At 39.6% G+C, this 20,078-nt stretch overlaps 2 protein-coding genes across 4 annotated transcripts in view; one reads left to right on the forward strand and one right to left on the reverse strand.

Moving 5' to 3' along the window:
- The window catches only part of PLAG1 (PLAG1 zinc finger), a 49,495-nt gene extending 37,326 nt beyond the window's left edge, over nucleotides 1-12,169 (reverse strand). For all 3 annotated transcript variants that reach the window (XM_065629970.1, XM_065629969.1, XM_065629968.1), the window contains exon 1: nucleotides 11,999-12,169. The gene's annotated coding sequence lies outside the window, so the exon portion shown is untranslated. The remainder of the gene's footprint in view (nucleotides 1-11,998) is intronic.
- A 249-nt stretch (nucleotides 12,170-12,418) lies between these two features.
- Nucleotides 12,419-18,629, forward strand: CHCHD7 (coiled-coil-helix-coiled-coil-helix domain containing 7). The gene is made up of 4 exons (XM_065629418.1): nucleotides 12,419-12,547; nucleotides 15,411-15,488; nucleotides 16,058-16,156; nucleotides 16,946-18,629. The coding sequence occupies exons 2-4, from the start codon at nucleotides 15,435-15,437 to the stop codon at nucleotides 17,045-17,047; spliced, it is 255 nt and encodes an 84-aa protein (XP_065485490.1). The 5' UTR covers nucleotides 12,419-12,547; nucleotides 15,411-15,434; the 3' UTR covers nucleotides 17,048-18,629.
- Nucleotides 18,630-20,078: the final 1,449 nt, after the last annotated feature.

The raw sequence follows: 20,078 nt of genomic DNA on the forward strand, positions 1-20,078 counted from the left end.
TGCATATGCCATTTTTAATAAACAATTTGTCTTGAATAAACAAAATGCCTTAAAGCAGGCCAAACCACACTGACATATAAAACAATTCTTGGAAAAAAGGCTGCAACTTGATAATGATGTATTATGCACTCTATTAAAGAAGCCTCTCTTCTTAAGTATTCAAGTTTATGGGTATATTTCTGCGATAACCTGAAACCTTTCAGATAGATTTTAGTAAGAGGTAGCTACCTAGAACAAAAACATTGCTTACAGAATGATGTATGATGGCTTAGTGGATTAACATGCTAAAAGCATAAACTTTTTTGACACAGCTATTCGAAGTGGTCTGAAAAAAAGTATGAGATGTTAATTCTGTTTTCCAATAAACATAACTTTTGATGTGCTGAGTCAGAGATGTCATGCATAATAATCACAGCAGGAGTACAATGCTGTTTGTATTTGTTTGGAGGAAAAAGCAATTCCATGCAAATAACAAGAAACAAAAAAATCACAGACCAGAATTTAATTAAAGGCAAATAAACCATAGGGAAACGGTAATTCTGACAAAACAAAACACTTGCCTTCCTAGAGACAATCCAGGTTACTACAAAGTCAACTCCAAAGCTATATAACATTTACATTCAGGTTTTGTAACACACACTTTCAACACAACACTGAACTAAAATAACGTGTGTTACTAAGTCAGTACCATATCACCTTTCTACATATCACTTTTAATTCTGAATTCAAACCCACAAAACCAACAAACTCACTAACGATAGAAAGCACTTTATCATGCACTATCTGAATGTAGTAGAAGAGCTTTGTACAGCTCCCAGAAATAATCATGGCAGGGCTCTGAATACCTATGCATGTCTAGGTACCCAAGCTTTTACTTAAACTTACAGATGCACACAGACACAATTTTTTTTTTTTTTTTTTTTGCTTTCATCAAGTACTGATGGTTTTATTACTGAAAACTACCTTCTTCTAAATGTACATTACGTATTATTTTCGGAAATATATTACTAAAACACATATTCCCTTACTGACAGATCCAAGCTATTCCTAAATGAATCTCCCGTAAGATCTAAATATTATTTACTTGGTTGAAAAATATCATCAGGTTAGTAAACATTTTTCTTTGCTTTCAAGACAGTTAAATATTTTTCCAAGGTCTTTACTAAAAGGATTTTTGTCCTTTTCAAACACTCTAACTTCATATGTGGTTACATTAATTGCCCTTCAAAGCTGACAGACTTGTAAAAATCATCCTGAACTGTCCATTTCTGATGTTGCAGGAAAAAATGAAAATGTCAGTGAGTGATAATAATTACTTTATTTCTAAAAGCCAGAGTTCCCTGTTCACATGGTAGAAAGAGACCAATACTGCACTGCAGGTCTGCTCCTTCCACATTCAGGACATTGCAGTTCCATCATTAAGCAGCTTCCCCTGCTGAGAAACACATGACTCTACTGTTCCGTAATGATCACCAATTTCTGAATGATGCTAAACCAAAAAATACTGGGTTTAACCTATTAAAAAAACCCTCAACAGCTTGATTCTTGACAACGTGAAAGATCACCCCTTTTCATGAGTGTCACCTGAAACAATCTCGAATGTTACAACAACAACAAAACAGATGGGGAAATACCACTTGCTTTCTCAGAAGCATTTCAATGTTAATGTCAATCTCTCATTCTGAGACAGGCTTAAAATGTTATCACTACACACTACACAGTTACTACTGTACATTTACTAATGATCTGCCTAGAATTTGATAAATGGAAATGATGATATTTGGAAAACATGAAGTAGAGAAATTAGTATCTTGAAGGTCACAGTGAAAAGAATTGTCAGCATCCAACTGGATTCTAATAAGCTTTACCAGAGGAACCCGGGACACGCAGTTTTATTGACTGTTTGTTCAATTTAATTTGTTTTGATTTATAGTAAAGCACTATTGAAGAGGCCAAGGACACTTCCAAATAATCTGGTCAAGATCAGATGGGAAAAAAGTCTCCGTCTTTCACCTACGAATTCTGTAGTTCAGGTAATTTAATAAATTTGCCAGCCACTGCAACATACTCAAAAGATACCAAGCAACAAACTTCCTAAACGACTGATGAATGCAACACGCGGGTGGGGGGGGCGAAGAATAAATTTTTATCTCCACATAACCAGTCTAAAAATATCCAATGCAAGAAGCTAGAATACTTGCTCTTCAGGCCTGAGCTCTGCCATGCATGGGGGGGGCGGGGGGAGCATACATATTTTTGACTACATATTCTCTCAGATGTACCCCCAAACACAAGATCACATCATGAACTTACCAAGTTGCTAAGTAACAGTTCATTCATAAGAGGGATACAAATACATTATGATCTCCATCCACTAGACCTCCTAACCTCCCTACAAAGGCCTAAGCTACAAAAAACTAGGAGAGGCAGAGATTATATATATATGGATGGATAATCTTCAGAGCACTGTCGGCAGCAAAAGTGGTGGCAATTTTTTACGTATATTTGGGAAGGAAAAATTAACAAATCAGTTAAGCTCTGTCTTCTTCAAACTATGAGTCTTAATATCTCAGTGAAACAAATGTGACCTAAGTACTACTTCACATAACAGTTACAGAGCACTTGCAACCTGACAGCAAATTTCTGCGTGCCTTCAAGCTTTTTTATTAAACTACCTACCTAAAACCTTTATGCTAAAACTACCACCAAATATCAAACTACCTCCTTTATGATAAAAATCGGATGCTTAGCAGAAAGGATTATTTGACCTCCAACCACAGTTTAACAACTAAACCTATGACAGGAACAGGGGAGGTTTAGAGCATTCGTGGAGTCTTTGAGGGTTTGCTCAGAGTTGAGACACTTTCTATGGCTTGATTCCTGATAAAAACTGCAACAAACAGTACAATACTCAAGTACTTATTCAGACAAAACCTTTAGGGAATTCAGTTTGTCTAATGAAGAATTGTGGAGTTCATCTCAAGATAACTGAATATGTGATCAGTTTTGAGGTAGCAACATTACTGTGTGACTGAAATCACAAATTCATAGGTTTTAAATATTTTGAGAGACTGAGGGGCAGTGATTTAAGTCATCAGAGCCCCTTCCCGACCACACCTCCCTTTTCACTCAAGGCTTGAAGAAAGATCCAGTCTCCTTTTGTGTTATTTTTATTAGGCAAACTATGGAAAAATAGAAAATAATAATGCATATTCGACCTCCTCAAACTAAAGCATCTTTCTACTCCAATCAAATGAATGAGTAATCAATGCAGTTAGAAACTGCTTAAATGCACTTTCATTTCAATACAAATATTTAAGTATAATGAAGAGTAAGAAGTTTGTTTTACATGATGCATAGATAAAAACTACTAGAAACCGAAATGTATTACTCAAGAACTTACTTGTTCTCAAATATTCTGAAGTGTTCAAGTTTTCAAAGGTAAAATAAGATTATATTACAGGGGAGACCTGTAAAACCATTTTTTCCCCAAGTAACTTATTTCATAGTTTGTAATTTCTGAAAGTGTAACCTAAATTCCTATTTGCCTTCTACAGCAATTGATGCTAGGAGTGTGTTTGAGTATTTCTTATGAGAAAAAGTAATACCACGTATTTGATTAAGGCTACAAGGCTGCAAAACCTGACTTCTTTTCCTCACAGGCTTGTTTTAACATTCATCCAGTTTGAGACTATTCTCATCACCCCCATACACTATGATTAAGTGTTACTCCAGACCCATTTTTTTACACTTGTAGCATCATCAGCAGAAGTTAATTCCACAGTGCTCCTCAGCACAATTTTTGTAGTATAAAAATGATCAATATCAATACCTAATGGGACACTAATTCATTCTCAGACAACAAAAGAGTTTTAAATAAGTAAAAGAACTGCTGGTTTGAGAGAAGAGTGTGTCCAAAAGAAAAGGGTACATTCGTGCAGCTAAGACAAAAACCCTCTAAAATTACAAGTGGGAGAACATTTTACAAGTAATGAGAAAGTAAACGAGTTTGATATAAATATTTCATATATACTTTTTAAAGCAATTTCAACACATATTAAAACCAGCCTGAATAATTAGGCTAATTAACATATTATGCTTCTTGGTGACTTTAAGTAACAAGTAATGTAACTTTGTTGTTTAGAAAAGGAGCTGATTTCACTGTACTGGTATGCTTATAACTGTACTTAAACACCATTTAAAATAGCATGTAGCAACACCATCCTTTGAGAGATGCAATAATATTTTTATTACTTTTTCTGAAACTGATTAAAATATAGCCATAAGCTATATGTTTGTGCTGGGGCATAATTAGAAGTGATTTAGTCTAAACACTATCCCAGTATTCGAAAGAATTAAAGAAAACTGTCCAGTCACAGAGGAAAAAAAAAATCTACAGATTGAAATTCACTGGCATTTCTTGTGATCAGCTATGTCTAAGCCTTTCTCTAAACTACGTGGTTCACCATTTCCCAGTTTTGTAGATTAAACAAATTATGAGTGTATTGACCACAATAACTTCCAGTGAACAAAATAAGCTTGAACGATGTCTGTGTTTAGCTTTTAAACAGAGCACAAAACTCTGACAGGATTTTACACTTGTTTTATTCTAGCTTAATACTCACTCTTCTTAACGTGCTTGTAAGGGGAAAAGCACCAGTAACTGATAACAGGTAGCTAGCACCATAAGTGTACACCTTTGTGGTGTATCATTTATGAAAACATAAGAACAGCTGTAGGCAATTTTTACTTTTACATATTTATATTGTACCTATAGTTTTGTGTGATAAATACAGTATTATTATTAAGCCTTGTATGTAGGCAGCTGTAGTAAATGCACAATTAGTATAAATGAAAATTCCACACGTGACAGTAAGAGTTTGAAGAAACTTAACATTTACAAACTTGTAAATGTTTTATTACTAACTATATAGGCTTGATTGAAATTTAATAGTAAGCTGCCAGAATCTTTCTGCCTTTTCTTCAAAAAGGTCTCTTTAAAATAAAGTTCCTATATCACAACTGATTCAGAAGACATGACATTCTCCCTAAACAGCCAGATGTTTCCTTAAAATGTATGTGCGTATCTACATTACATATAAATGTAACATTCACGATAAATACGTATACTACACAATAAACAGTTTTATTAGAAGTGACAAGCACTTGGGACAGTAAAATCTGATTTGCATGCACAGGGTCTTTCTGCTGTTCAAACATTTAGTGTAATGAGATCTCATTAATTCAGAATCAGATTCTGAGGGCTTTTTAGAGAAGTCACGCATGAGTAAATCTGATACCCTGTAATATACAAATACATACTCAATAAATGAAGAGGGAAGATAAATTTTCTGACATTCTCCTTGCTTTTTGGTTACTTGGCAATTCACAGCAAACGTGCATAAGAAAAAATGAAACATGTACATCTTATTTCACGAGAAATGCTTCATATTTGGCAGTCTCCAAAGTGTAATGTGACCCATAACGATAAAGAAAAGCTTTTAGGGTGAAAATCAGTGATACACAGTGTCAGGCTACCAGGCGAATTACCTGTACAATATGTAAGTCTATATGCAACCTGCATGGTTAAATGATAAAAAATACAGTATTTTCTACAGCAGTATGGAAGAGATTATTATTAGTTATTCTAACTTCAGTTAAAAAAAACCAACACTTAGACAAATAATTCCCTTTAAACACTTTATAATCTGATTTCTAGGGATATTCTCCTTTGAGAGAGGAATTTAGCACATTAAGTGCAAAAGAAGATTATAGCAATTCAGTTTACTGTAACAGTCACTTTTTGCATTTTTCCAAGTTCCTTTACATAGTTATTTCTTAATTACGTCTGATGGCAATTCTAGGTTTTACTTTCCTGATTCCCACTTGACTTCTCAAAGCTGATTGGAGCTATTTTACTTCAGAGTTTTGAGTTACTGTTCTGTGTATTATAGCCACACTTGTCTATATTCATTTGTTTTGTCTGTCTCACTTTCTGGTTTTATACTAGTTCAGCCCTGGGGTTTTTTGTCTCTTTCCCTTCCTTTAAACAAATAAAATAAAATTATGCACACTGGGCCACATTCTGCTCTCTTTGTGCCCACTTGTAAGCCCATCAAAACCACCAGGGTTGGGCATGCATAAAACAGCCCATCACTCTGGCCACATATTTTAATGTATTTGACAAAGTATCTCTATGCTCTGGATACACAGTGAATTAGGAAAGGGACAGAAGTTATTACAAAGAAGGCTATAACAGAAACTGATTTATTTATTCAATATGAGAATAACTATATAAGCTTTCCCACTCTCCACTGTCAAGTATGTACTTACACAGTCACCTCAAAACCCCGCTATGTATGGTGACTAATTTTAATAACATGATCCTATAGTAACTGTTTACAAGACATGCAGGGTCCATTTAAATATTAACAATTTTAATATACCCTATGAGAAGGCCCCATCCTTTTTAATTGTTATCACATAACTATTTTTAAAAGCATATCTTCTCAAAAATTTTAAAAACCCCTTCTAATTCTATTCATTTTTGCTAATTGGTCCTTCTAAGATGAGACAATAACAGGTGAACACCGATAATGAAATAGACAAAAAATACTTTAACAAGCCAATCTAAACAAAAATAAAACTGAACTTGCAGTAATGGTGACCAGTTCTGCTCAATAATAGGTTTTCATAACTTGCATACAATTAGAATTTTTTGCATTTGATGTTTGGTGGACAACTGTTCATTTGAAATGCATTAATAACTGTAATCTATTCAGTTTCAGATAAAGGGTCACTATATTCCTTGAAAAAATAAAAATAAAATACAGGCAGCTGTATAAGTGATTACATTGAGAGTTAATCGATGTTTTACATTCAAGTTACAAGTTCATACAGTTTAAAAATCAATATAAATTTAATTAAATTCTATATGTGATTTTTTGATTAGCAGGAAATATACACAAAACTCTATTATCAAAATGCTCAGATAAATGCAAAAAAAATCCCCTACACTTCAGAAATTTCAACATTTTACATTTGATCAATACAAAATGTTACTTTGTTCTAATATTTGAATTATTTTTAAATAGTTTTTGAAGGCTACCTAAACATTTGATAATTGGTTAAAGATGCTTAACAGTTCAGTGGATAGATGCTTTTGAAAGAAATCTGCAGTAAGGCAAGCTAAATCCTCACTACTAGCAGATATTTGGAGAATATCTCCTTGAAAGCAAGTGTTCTGTCACTTTGGTGGTGGTGGCTGCTAGTTTCTTTTAACTCTACACTGATTCGAGAATGGTCTAACTGCTGTAACATATTTCACGTTTTCCAGAATATCTCCCCTTGGTAAACAGATAAACTCGTTCAAGAACCCTCCCAAAAGCTATTTGCTGACAAAAACTGGTTTTAAAGATGTAAGAGGTTATAGATAGAAAATTTTTAAAACTTATGGTTTAGACTCCAAAATAAAACATCTCTTTTTAACAAAATAACCTTGAACAGTTACAAACAGTGGTTTATTTAGAACCTGAGCAGTGCCCTCTTTAACCCATTAATTTTAAAACACATGCACTACCCTGAAAGGAGGAGGCTTAAGGGCACCATTTTGACTGAGTAGCTGCAGAGGTGGCCGACCATTAGAAGTGGCTGCACTTTGTATGCAGTGCTTTTTGGAGTTACACAAACTTTAAAAAAGTTTCTTAATTTAAATCTCAAAGTTCTACATTGGGAAACTAATTTTTCAGGAAAATTACTAAATCAAAAGTACACATCAAGTGACACATTTGAACCAAGCATTCAAGAAAAACTGAATGCATGTCAATTCAGATTCCTGTATTTGCTGTACTGTTGTAGAATACTGTAGTTATTAACTTTTAAATATTATTGAATAGGATTGATAAGTTTCTAAGAAGGATTCTAATACATTTACAGATCTCCAGTTTACCTACAAAAAGTACGGTAACTTTACCAACAACATCCCATAGTATTTGTTTCCTCAGATATTTTAACTTTAGAAAATTTTGAAAAAAATCATACTGAATCATGTATAGAACCAGAGCAACATATAATAGAGAAGCCTATCTCAGCTCTTAGAAGGAAGCTTTGACAGTTCTATTTTAATTAAACACCACATCATCTCCACAAGAAGAATTCAGTTTTCTACAAAAAAGAGAATAAGTCTGTAAAAACCAATCCTAAACAACATTTATCTCCTGCTATTATTATCACCATCTGGATTATACCTTAAAATTAAACCCAGTTGAGAGGAGTATCAAATTCTGAGAGAACACCCTTTCCTCTTCCTCCTCCCTATGTCCTGAATTTTGTACTACTGTTGGATACACTGAATTTACTTTGTAATACATAACTGTAAGTCAAAAAAGATACTCCACAACGTGTGTTTCTTTCATATTGTTATTATCAGTGCCTACACCTATTTTCAGCATTACAGGATTAATGACTTAGAAGCTCTCAACTAGGTAAAAATGTAATAATACATTAAACACTTCATACTCATGGTCACAAACACAGTATTTGAAGAGTTCTTAAATACTGTTCTCAGTACCATTAACTAGTTTATTAAAGTGAGTTCTGTACATCTACTACTATCTACCATGGTACATTAAAAACACCAACACACAGTGTACTGCTATTAATTTTTCAAATTTCTATGCATTTCAGGATAATGTTACTTCAGTCAATAAAAAGAAGAGATGGGTGTAAAAAACATTTGGAAAGGAACTTTAAAGTATGAATTCCTGCTAACTATAAAAGAGATCTCTAAACCCTAAAAGACAGTTCTGGAAAAATGTTCAATTTCATTCCTTTATACAAACTGATTAATCTTTCTTCCTTAATGAGCCTTTTTTTAGCCTAAGAGTACTTAATGTGATTTAATTTTCACAACTGTGAGTCACTGGAAAACTTTGAGATTTCTTCCAAAATCTCTAACCACAAGACTATCCTAGTCAACAACTACTGTACAACAGCTTCTTTTGTCACACTCGCAGAAAAGGTATAGATCATTTGCGAATACATGCTATTCAACACAGAGGGCTATCACAACTGATACTCAACTTCCACAAGTTCAAAGGAAATATTTGCTGAAATAGACTCCCCTACAAGTTCAGTACTCCATCTTCTCTCTCAAGGACCACATACCTGTATTCAATTTTTAACGTAGAGTTAAATACAAAGACTACAAAAACAAGGCACATGTAAAGGAAACATCGTAACTCCTCATAAAGACATCAAATTGCCATGTTAAGAGGCGATGTTATTTTTTTAAATAGGATATTTCACTGAATATTAAATTACATAGGATACAATAGGGAAAACCAGAGCATTTCACATCATTACAATTAAACATTTACAAGTTAAAAATTGTGCAAAAGCAGCCAGAACCCATGCTAAAAGCATGTACACACACACATGCACACATATACACAAAACTAGACTGCAGTACGGATGATCTTTCTTTTTTTAAACAAAGCCAGAGGCAAATCTTCCAAGTGATGTTATAATTAAACAGCTAAGGTGTACTTGTAAAAAGCTCCTAGTTTGGCCAATTAAAACCTACAGTTATTTTCACTGTTTTCAAAACCTTTTGGGACTGTTCAGAAGATTTAAGTATAGAACAAGCGCCACAATACTTTTCAACAAACTCAGGTGTCCCCAACAAAACTGAATCTATTCAAAGTAAAAATAACACACTTCACAACTTTTACAAAGTGTCTGTGAAATTGCCCTATCCACATGGGTCTCCTCCCAGGGAATTCATAGCTAGCATAACGGCACCATGTTTTAATATTAAACAACCTGAATCTATTTCATTTCTGCAACATCCATTCCAAAAAAACGCTCTCCAAAACACAGCACTTTAATTAACACACCAGGAAAACTCTACTGAAGACCTGCCACACACAGAAGAATTGCTTTGATCCAAACGAATCTGCACGTTTCCCCCTACTATCCTGCCTTAATTTATCAGACCAGGGCCGATTTGATACCTTCCCATGAAAAAAAACCAACAACGAACCATCCCTCTGCTAGAGGCAGAGGTGCTGCAGAGGTGATGATAACCCTAGGAAAAGAGAAGCTGTCTCTTTAAAATGCCCTGCTATGTCCCTGATCCCACGTGGAACCAACATCAGCAGCACTTTCGCATTAACTTCAATGTGAGGCGAGATGAGGCATCATTATTTTACATAAATAAAACGAGAAGGCTGCAGAATGCATTCTTTGTAGGAGACAAACAGGTGAACTGAACGTGCCAGGGAAATCAGCAACCACCAGCAGACGAGGTGCCCTGCTCCTGAGCCCTCCCTGCTTTCCCTATGGAGTATTACCTCAACCCCACACTACTCCGAAGAATCCGGATTAAATAAAGGAGGGAGCCACCAGGAAAACTTGAAATTCAAAGGCAACGAAAACGCACTTTATAAACCGGAAAGGTTTACTCTTTGCCTCACACATCCTAATTAGATCAGGAAAGTGACACTACAAAGGCATTAGATTCCGGTCCGAAAAAAAAAAAAAAAAAAAAAAAAAAAAGACAGAGGGAAAAAATAAGAGTCCCCGTCTCCCAAACCCCCCCAAACATACAAAAAAGCATTTTAAAAGGAAGTTATAAAGCAGCACATACAGCATTTATCTTATCTAGGATCACTCCACATTACCCCCAAGTTATGCACTTTCTGCACTATCATCTCCCCCTACCTCTCTCTCCTGAAAGGGATTTTCACGTTTTCTCATTGTCGGTGGCGAGTTATACGAGGCTTTTGCCTTTCCAAAGAATTCATCAACAAAAAAAAAATAATAAATATTAACTCCTTGCTCCCTGAAACCTTAAAACGGTCTCGGGAAGACACGGGTTTTATTCTGTTACCTTGAGGAAGAAAAGGGGGAGCAGCCCCGATTTTTAGGTATTTTTTGGCATTTTTTTCTGATTTTTATTTTGTTATATGCCTCAGTTCTCCCTCCATTTTGGTTGTTTATGATACTGACAACAAGCTGTCCCTGCTCTCTCTCTCTCTCTCTCCGGATCTCTCCTGCTTTCAGTTAGCAAACCCCCCTCCCCAATGCAACACGACTCAGCACTTACTTGGGTTCACACTTTTCTCTAAACACACACCGATGGGGAAGGGAAAAGCTCCTGGGCCACTCGGAGGGGGAGAGCAGGCAAATTCGTTTCTTTATTACGAAAAAAAAAAACTTTTGTCCAAAAAACGACGGGAAAGGGGGGTCGAGTGCCCCAAAGTCCCTCCGGATCCCCCCAAAGACGCGGCCGCCAGGTCCGGGGGACACCCCACGGGTAGCCGGGTCCACGGGGGAAATTTCTGTGCGAAATTCGGCCGGTTTGAGGCGGGGGGTGAATTTATATTAATTTTTTCCCTCATTTTTCGGCACCGCGGTCTCTAATGTCTTCCGCTCCCTCTCGCCGCTCTCGCCGCTGTCACTGCATTCACAGCACAGGCTCCGGAGAGGCGAGGAGGGGAGGGGGCGGCCGCGCAGCTCCCGCTCCTGCCCCGCGCCGCCGCCGCGGCCCCGGCCCGCCAAGGGGGTCTGCGGCGGGCACCCCGCGCCCTCCTGCCGTCCCCCGGGCAGCCCGCTCGCCTCGCCCGCTCGCTCGCGAACCAACATAGCGCCGCGGGGAGGGAGGGGAGGAGTGGAGGAAACTCCTGAGAGAGGTTTTTTTTCTGAAAATCATCTCTTTCTCCCTCCGAAGGAAGGGAAGGGGGGCACCGCTCGCCTCGGCTCCCCTCCCCTGCTTTTCCCTTCCCGGAGGGGGTCCGACGCGGGGTGGTGGGGGGCTGCGGGAGACGGAGGGAGAGGGATGGAAGGGAGGGATGGTTAACACAAACTTTTCCTCACTGCTCGTTGCTCCTCTCTCCTCTCCCCCCTCCTTCTCCTCCTCCCCCTTCATAATTTAAATAACCCTGATATTTCCCTGCTAAACCCCGGCGCCTGCCCCCCAAACCCGCAGCAGACTCACCGCGGGAGCCTCAGCATCCCCTCTGCGCCCCGTTTCCACCCTTTACAGTGTTCTCCGATTTTTCTGTAATTTTTTCCCCATATTTCGGGCTGGACGCGGCGGGCCTGGAAATTGTTTGCTTTCCCGTCTTTCCAGCAGCCATTGTAGTGTATGCGCTGCGGTGCAGCCCAGCCTGCCGCACACGCCGCGCCCACACCGCCCGCCGCCCACACGCACCGCGGGTTGGACGCCTCCCCCCGTCAGTCAGGGCCGCGGCCGCGCCCCGCCGCCGGCGCCTGCGGCCCGCGCCGCCCGCCCCGTTGGTGGAAGGAGGCGCCGCTCAAGGCCGGGGCGGGCCCGACGCCGCCGCCATTGGCGGGCCGGCCTTGCCACTCAGCGCCGCCGGGGCGTGGGCGGCGGCGGCGCTGGGCCGGGGGGAGCCGCGAGGCCGGGAGCGGGGTAGGCTGCGCCCGTACTTAAGCGAGCTGCCCGAGCCGCTGACGTCTTTCGAATTGGAGACGGGCAGCCCCCTTCCGCCCCGGGCTCCCGCGGACACGGCCGGGGACGGAGGTGAGTGCCGCCGCCGGCGACCCGCGCTGCACGTCCGCCTACCGTGCCTGCGGCCGGGCGCCGCTCCCCGGTTCGCCGCTGGGGAAAGGAAGGCTCGCTCCCTCTTCACCGCCCGCGGGCTGGGGGAGCCCTGCCTGGCCGAGAGACGGCGCGGGGGGCCCGGCAGCGGGCTGCGGAGCGGCAGGGCCCGGGCACGGCTCTGCGGCGGCAGGTGGTGCTGAGGGAAGGCTCCGCGCGCCGGCCGTTGCGCAGCGGCGGCCGTTGGGGCGATGGCCGTTACCTGCGTGAGGCGGCGAGCGGGGCCGGCGGCGGCGGGTCTGGACGCTCAGCATTGCGGGGCTCCTCCGGGCCCCCCGCCGCCGCTGGGGGAAGGCAGCGGCTGGGTGGGGGGCGCCGGCGTCGCCCCGGCTCCGCTGCGCTCGACTTGCTTCCCCCCCCGGCCCTCTTCGGCAGGCTGAGGTGGGCGAGACAGCTCCGCGGTGCCGAGCGTCCAGACTCGCCCGCTGCCCCCTCCCGCCCCCCGCCTGTGCCGCTGTAATAGCGATAAAAATGGTTGGGTTTTTATACGGCCTTCACTCCAGGGTTTAAGGTTTAACAAGCTAGTCTGTGTTGCGGCATAATTAGCAATGTTGTATGTATACATGCATTTAAATTACCCAAACACTTTCCAATGAGAGGGCGCCTACAGAAAAATATCCTGATAGTTTATGAACTGAAAAAGCTCGAGGCTTAAAGAGTGCTAGCAACAAATGTATTTCTCTGTGGTACAGTTTACAACTGTTAATGTGTTAAAGCATAATTAAGAACTGTGGAATAGACAAGCCTTTGGTTGTGGTTGGGCTCAGACCTGTAATGTCAAAGCAGGAAGGGAAGCCTGTGCATGTGCAAGAGCTGGGGGGGAAGGTTCGTTTCCTGCCCAACTGCTCATTCAGTCATACAGCAACATTTTGGTGTGACCTGCCCGCCTTTCTAGCTGATAACGTTTCAGATCTTGTAGTATTTCAGAGAGGCAGAGAGAGGAACACTCACAGGAGCTATCAGACCTTTTTGGTGGTATGTTTAAGCATTTGCCTACTCTGAACTAAGCAGCTTCATGAGAACCTGAACTCCCTGTTCACTAAGTAGGTATTTAATGTATTGTGTGCATTGTTCCTTAAACTGGGCATGGTTGCAGGCTGTAGTGTAATCGAACTGAAAATGCTAATTGCAGTTTGTATGATGAACGGTGATGATGACACGTCCTACAACTCGTGAATACTCTCTCAGAGAGTAAGGCTGAAGTCAATCTAATACCTTACACCTTGAGGCATATCTGCTTAAGTGGTACTTACACCTCTAATATCAATGAAACAGAGTTATAATACGGATACGAACCTCTAAAAACGTTGTCCGTAGTACTGACTTAGATGAGGCATTGTGATATGCTGCTCTTGTTTTCTTCTACTTTTTTCCTCTCTCCTTTAAGTCTGGATGATGCTGTTGTTCTACATACTTGTTTCCATTTGAGTTGGAAGTGCCAGATCAAAAACCCTCTTGCACCCACAAAAAAGAAAACATTTGCCTAGTTTGTAAAGGTAACTTAAACACTGGATATTTCTCAGGCAAAAGGAGAAGCATTTCCTGATGTTCTTTAAAAGGGCCATTTGCAGAAAACGATCATGTGGAATGCGGAAAAAAAATATTCCAAGCACCAGGAGACTGCACAGGATATAAAACCTATGGCTTTTTCACCTGGAATAGCTTACTCTTACCCAAAGAAGAACGTTCATCTAAAACATGGTTTTGTCTGTGCGTTACTAAGAGTAGTACTTGATTTTTGTTTGCTGATGTCAAGCAAAACTGACTTTTTATTGCAGACTTGCAGTTATCAATCTCTAATGTGAACAGGAACAGTTTAAGTTTAGAATTAGAAGCAATGTCTTTAGGAAAAAAAACCCAACAAACAAGATCAAGCAAGGATGTTCTTTCATAGTCATATTCATCAGCTGTACTTCAATTTGCTGCATAGAGCTCTCTGTTCCTCAGTTCTGTGTTTCTGCTTGCATTGACAGTGTCATCTGGTAAACATTAATTTTTTTCTTTGTTAGATTTAGTGTTTGTTTGGAACAAATACCTGCATGGCCATAGGTGTGCCAGAGGCAATGTATGGGAAGTAGTAAAGGGAATGAGGGTCTACTGTTCGTCTTGATATCATCTTGCATCAGTTTAGGTTCTTGGCACTGAACTCTGTGTCTCTCAAGCTTACAGTTCCTAGAGTCAGTGTCAAACGACTAAGCTTGCAAAAAATGTGATTTGAGCTGTTATACACAGTATAAGTGGTTCTGGTCTCTTCTTGGGGTGAAACTTCTGATTTTCTGTGAAATATCTGATACAACAACACAGGAGATGGTTGGGCCCTTGTTATACCTGAGAAAGCTCAGTGAAGAGACAGATATGGTCCAGCTAAGGAGTAGGCACAAATCGGGGAAACCTTACTTGTACATTGCTCCCCCGCACTGAAGTGTCTGCAGTGTGTTGACTGTGAACAGCTTCTCTGGAGCTGGTTCTCCTGGGCACAGTCAATTCCTCAATGATATGACAGGCTGGTATGAGAATCATCGCAGTGGCTCCATTCTCTGCAGGAATTTATCAGGGAATGAACAGTCTTGGTGACAGGCTAAACTTGCCTAAGTTGTCTTGCTGTTCGTACTTTTGAAATAACATTTTTGCAAAAGAAGTTTTGTGGTGTTTTGGGGCTTTTTTTTTTTTAAGACATCAGACCGTATGTGTTATTGGAAGTCCATTATTACATGCTGAAGTTCAGACTTGAATCCTGAGTTACTATTAAAAGTCGATGCTTAACCTGTTTCTTTTCTGTTTCTAGCCAAGGTACGAGTGTCTGTCTAGAATGTCCAGGCATGCACAACAACTTAGAGACCATGATATAAATCCATGTGTAGTGGTAAGATGATCAAATTGGGATTTCTGATTATATGTTTCAATGTTAAATAATGCAATTTCTAGATTTTTTTTTTATGGATAGCATTCTTGCGTTGGCATTTTGCATAAAAAGTTTCTTAAAGAGTTTAAAGATGGGTAAAGCTGAAAATCATCCATTATTGTAAATATGAAATAACCACCAGTAATTCCTCATAAATATGAGTAATAAAAGTGATAGCAATCTCTTCGGTTTTCTGTCTGTAAAACCAGAGACTGAAATCCTGGTTAGACAAGCTTGGTTGACTTTTTTTTTTTAAGTCCCTTGTGAGTTATACCAAGTATCTTTGTAAACAACTATTCTGTGGACTCTATCCTTACTGTTTAAAGAGTACTAATGTCTGTTATCTCTAAATGAAGTCATTGCTTGGAATTACTGATTATCCTTCGTGATAGATGTTCTGCTCTCTGATAGTATTCTTTCATCCGAGAAGCTGCCTCCTATCTTCATAGATATTCTGGGGCTTGTTAGGATTTTTAGGCACTGAGTACAGTACCTTCCCTCAGCTCTGAAGTATGTTTTCCCTATTAAAGGAAACAGATGCCACTAGAAAATGTATGGATGACAACAACTATAAGAAGGATATGTGTACTGCTTATTTTTTGAAGTACAAAAACTGCAGAAAATTCTGGGTAAGCACAGTAGATTTATCTAAATTTTACTCCATGCTTTGCTTTCAGTACATTACTTCTGACACACTGCTTTCTGAACTCTTCAGACTTGGCTAGTGCTGACTGCTTCTGTTTTTACAGTGACTTGCAGGCCTAGGTAGTTTCAATATGCATTGCTGGAAGACTTAAGCAGATGCACATAGGAGAACTAAGTGAACTACTTTTAAGATTACCCTTTTAGACTGTAAGTCTTCTTGCAGTAGCTGATATGTTTCCCCCTGAATTAGAGTCAGATCTTTCTAGTAATAAGTTCTGTTTTGAATGGATATCTTGGAAGAAATTCTGAGGTGAGATATGAGTTCATCTGTTTTGGGTCATATTTACTTTAAGTTAAAGCTTAGGAAGAGTTCATTCTTATTTGGTGGTATCCTTATTTCCCTCTCTTGTGGTTGAAAAGTATCATGAGGAACTATGGGCAGTTAAACTGTTCTCTGCTATTTTCTTTCCTTATGCTATAATAGTAGAGAGTCTTTTAGCTTAGCCTTTAAATAATTGCAGAAACTACAAAACAACTATTTATAGACAACTGCAAATTAGTGCAATGGGACTATTGTAATTTCACTGTCTTCTGAAGTAGTAAGGTAAACTATGAGCTGATAATTAAATATACTAGAATTTAATTGAAGATAATGAGTATCTGGCTCTTGATATATAAAGAGCACTTCTCTTAAAAAATCTTACTCATTTGAGCTCAGAGGCAGAGACTTCTGAGAGATGTGTGTTCTCATGGTCATTTTCTTCCATTTACAGCATGACATCATGATGCAAAGGAAAAGAAATGGTGTGAAGCCAGAGATGCCCTCAGCAGAAGAGAGAAGGAAAATGTTGGAATCAATGGGGAAGCCCTACTGACTAGAACTTGCATTGATTGACTGTTTTTACTATGCAGATGAAGACTTACCAGCAGCAAGTTGCCCTTTTATGAACTGGACTTAACAGTTGCCATATCTGGGATTAAAATCAGCTCTTAAATTTTGAAATGTGTGAGCTTTCTCAGATAGAACTTCTTGGGTTTATGCATACTCCCTGTCATGGGAACATGGCCTTTCACTGGAAGACGTGGGTATCAACATAACTTATGTCTAGACACTTTGGAAGTAGAAACTAACTTGCTGTATAATGCTAAATAGAAAATTAATGGGTCTCGCAGATAGTTTGTGTGAAAGGAGAGAGCTGGTGAGTGTTGCAGTGTAGTCCTAAGGATGGAGCGGGTCAAGAGGCTGGTATGTGCAACATGTTTCTTGTATCCTGCTATTCTGCCTAATATTATGAATTGATCATGTGTGAACCTATCACTATTTTCACATGAGTTTATTCTGTGTCCCTGGTTTAAATAAGACTGTTTATGCACTAAAGTTCCAAATGCAACAAGCTTGTCGTTAGGCTTGCAATTGCACTCATCAGTGACAGCAGAAGTGTGCAATAAATCAGATCCACAAGCTTTGCTTGTTACAAGGTTAGAGAGGTTGATGAAGATAAAACTGAACTCCTCGGGTCTGAACTGAGTAGTACCTTCTGTTGATAGTAAATGGATACTTTGCTGGCAGGGACGGCTTGTAGACATGTAAACATATACTCTGAGTGACATGGCAGGTTTAACTATAGTACATCTATCTAAGACTCTCTGAACAGCTGAAGCCCTGGGTTTGGAAATGCTTACTCACACAAGACTACAAAGCTCAGTTTGAACAGATACTCTAATCTTAAGATTGATTCATTAGTATACTGGACGACTAGTAAATGTAAATGAGTTGCAGTCTATTGGAAACACTTTTTTTTACCTTTTCTTACCTTTAGTACCTTCTGGTGGCCTGGCTTAAAAGATTGCACCCTGTGGAAAAACATTAAAAAACCACTGTCATGAGCTCAAGTTCAATGTGAAATCCTTCAGGGATCTACTGTGATCAAGTTGGCAGAACTCTGGCTGACCTCATGGAGGATGGTGTAAAAGTGTTGCCTCTCTATTTAGACTGTTTTGGAAAGACTTCAGGGCTTCCTGTTTCTCCTTCTGTCTGGCTTGTCTTGTTTCTTTCCACTGGAAGCCTATTTCTATGCCTAGTGGGATTTTTATGCTGTTCCACTGTCCTTGTTATTTGACCTGAGTAGTAACTAATGGAGATCTGCTTTTCCTCTTTGTTCTGTCTGTTCTCCTTATACATCTGAGTTTTGAAATGGATTGATTGTAGCTGTTCTGTTATTGGGATGAGTGTGTAGCTCTGCCTTTTGAGTATGCAGTTCTCTGAGCATCAGTGTGCAGTCTCCAAGCCATGTCACAAATTCTCTAGTCAGTTCCTGGCAAGGGAAATGGACTTTCTTCAATCAAGATCATCAGATTATTTATTTTACATTACTTTCTTGGTACTTCAATCTAAAACTTTGCTGACATTTTTCTTTTTTTGTGGAACAGGGAATAAACACTCAGATTCAAAGGCTCTTTCTTGCCTGCCACCTTCTTCCAATACCCTCCTACATACATTTGGCACCAATTTTTTTTTTTTACCAATTCGAGTATTTTGGTCTCTTCTCATTCCAACTTTTTTCTAGTAGCTTTGTTCTGTCTCTGATCTAATTATGTCTTGCAATGACTTTCTAATACAGTTCCTCTTGAAGGTCTTGTGTTCTCTGTTCTCCTTGTCTTTGTGAAAGGAGAACTGCTTGCTTTAGCTAGCAAATTTAGCGGTAATATTTCTTCATTGGCCATGCCACTATTTGGTCTTGTTCATCTGCAGTTTTTGGGGAGCTGATTGTCCCCTTTTCGTTAGGGCTCTGTATCTCTGAACTCTTCTGGTTTTGCTGCCTTACTTGGTTTAAGGGCAGGTTCTCCCACTTGGCACAGGTTTGTCATTTGGCACCTCTGTATCTTTAGGCATGTTCTTTGCTCATATACTTTAGCTACTATTCTAATGCTTGCTGTTTTCCTTTTTCTGTGCTCTTATGTTCTGGGCCTGTATTGAAATCTACTGTATGTGTGTAGTTCTATGCAAGAAAAACAGCATCTCAATGTGATTATGCTGATTCTTCTTTGCATAAGTTCAAGTTCCTCAAAGTCACCTCACTTATCCTAGGTGTTCCTTCAAGTTTTATTAGAGTGTAGAAATGCCCTTTCTCCTGGGTTAATTGTTACATTTACAATTTTTTCCTGCCAATATTTACTTGGAAAGTTTCTGCTGTTTTCTCTTAAAGAATGATTGGCCAATCTTTAGACTTCAGTAGATACCCTGTACTGCTTTGTGAGGTGTTAGTAAAGAACTAGTGCTGGACTTGAAAGTCAGAAAAGGAGAAGAATTTGTTCCCTGCTTTCAGGTATCAAACAGTGCAAGAATGGGGGATCACAGAGGCAAAGGTACATGCAATGCAAGAACAGTATTCTAATATTAGACTTCCTGATCATCTGTGGACAAGGTAAGCTCCCTGTGGGTGTTAGAACAAAACCGAATTTAGTGAAGAACTGAGCACAATTTAAGCAGTGACCTTGTGGATTTAATTCAGGTAAATGGTCAACTTCATGAAAAAGTCTTGGAAAGCAAGAAGTCTACTTCCTCATGTCATGATGCCTTTGAAGAGTAATCCCTTAGTTAAGTCTGAGTTTTCAGTGTTTTTCCCTCTCACTGGAGGTTGCTGTTCTTGCTTTCACAACTGAAGCTCAAGAGTGGTTAGTTATGAGAGCTGAAACATAGGCTCTTACGTATGAAATGGTTGAGGTTTTTTCCATTAATTTTTGTAGTGTGATTAACTGTCTTTGGTTGTGAGCCAAAGATAATGGTCTTTTCCTCATACCTGAGAGCTTATATTCCACACTTCACTGAAACACTGAGGTAAGCAGTAGCCTGCCAGTCATACTGGGCAGAAATAAACTGGATTGAGTTCTTAATTTTGCTAAAGC

The sequence above is a fragment of the Caloenas nicobarica genome, chromosome 2, assembly GCF_036013445.1.
Source record: "Caloenas nicobarica isolate bCalNic1 chromosome 2, bCalNic1.hap1, whole genome shotgun sequence".
NCBI lineage: Eukaryota > Metazoa > Chordata > Aves > Columbiformes > Columbidae > Caloenas > Caloenas nicobarica.

Bases quoted from the DNA above. Each gene is read 5' to 3' on its own strand.
- CHCHD7 (XM_065629418.1), top strand. From the start codon at position 15,435: ATGTCCAGGCATGCACAACAACTTAGAGACCATGATATAAATCCATGT. The intron at 15,489-16,057 runs GTAAGATGATCA...TCCCTATTAAAG, and splicing joins ATATAAATCCATGTGTAGTG to GAAACAGATGCCACTAGAAA. The intron at 16,157-16,945 runs GTAAGCACAGTA...TTCCATTTACAG, and splicing joins AAAACTGCAGAAAATTCTGG to CATGACATCATGATGCAAAG.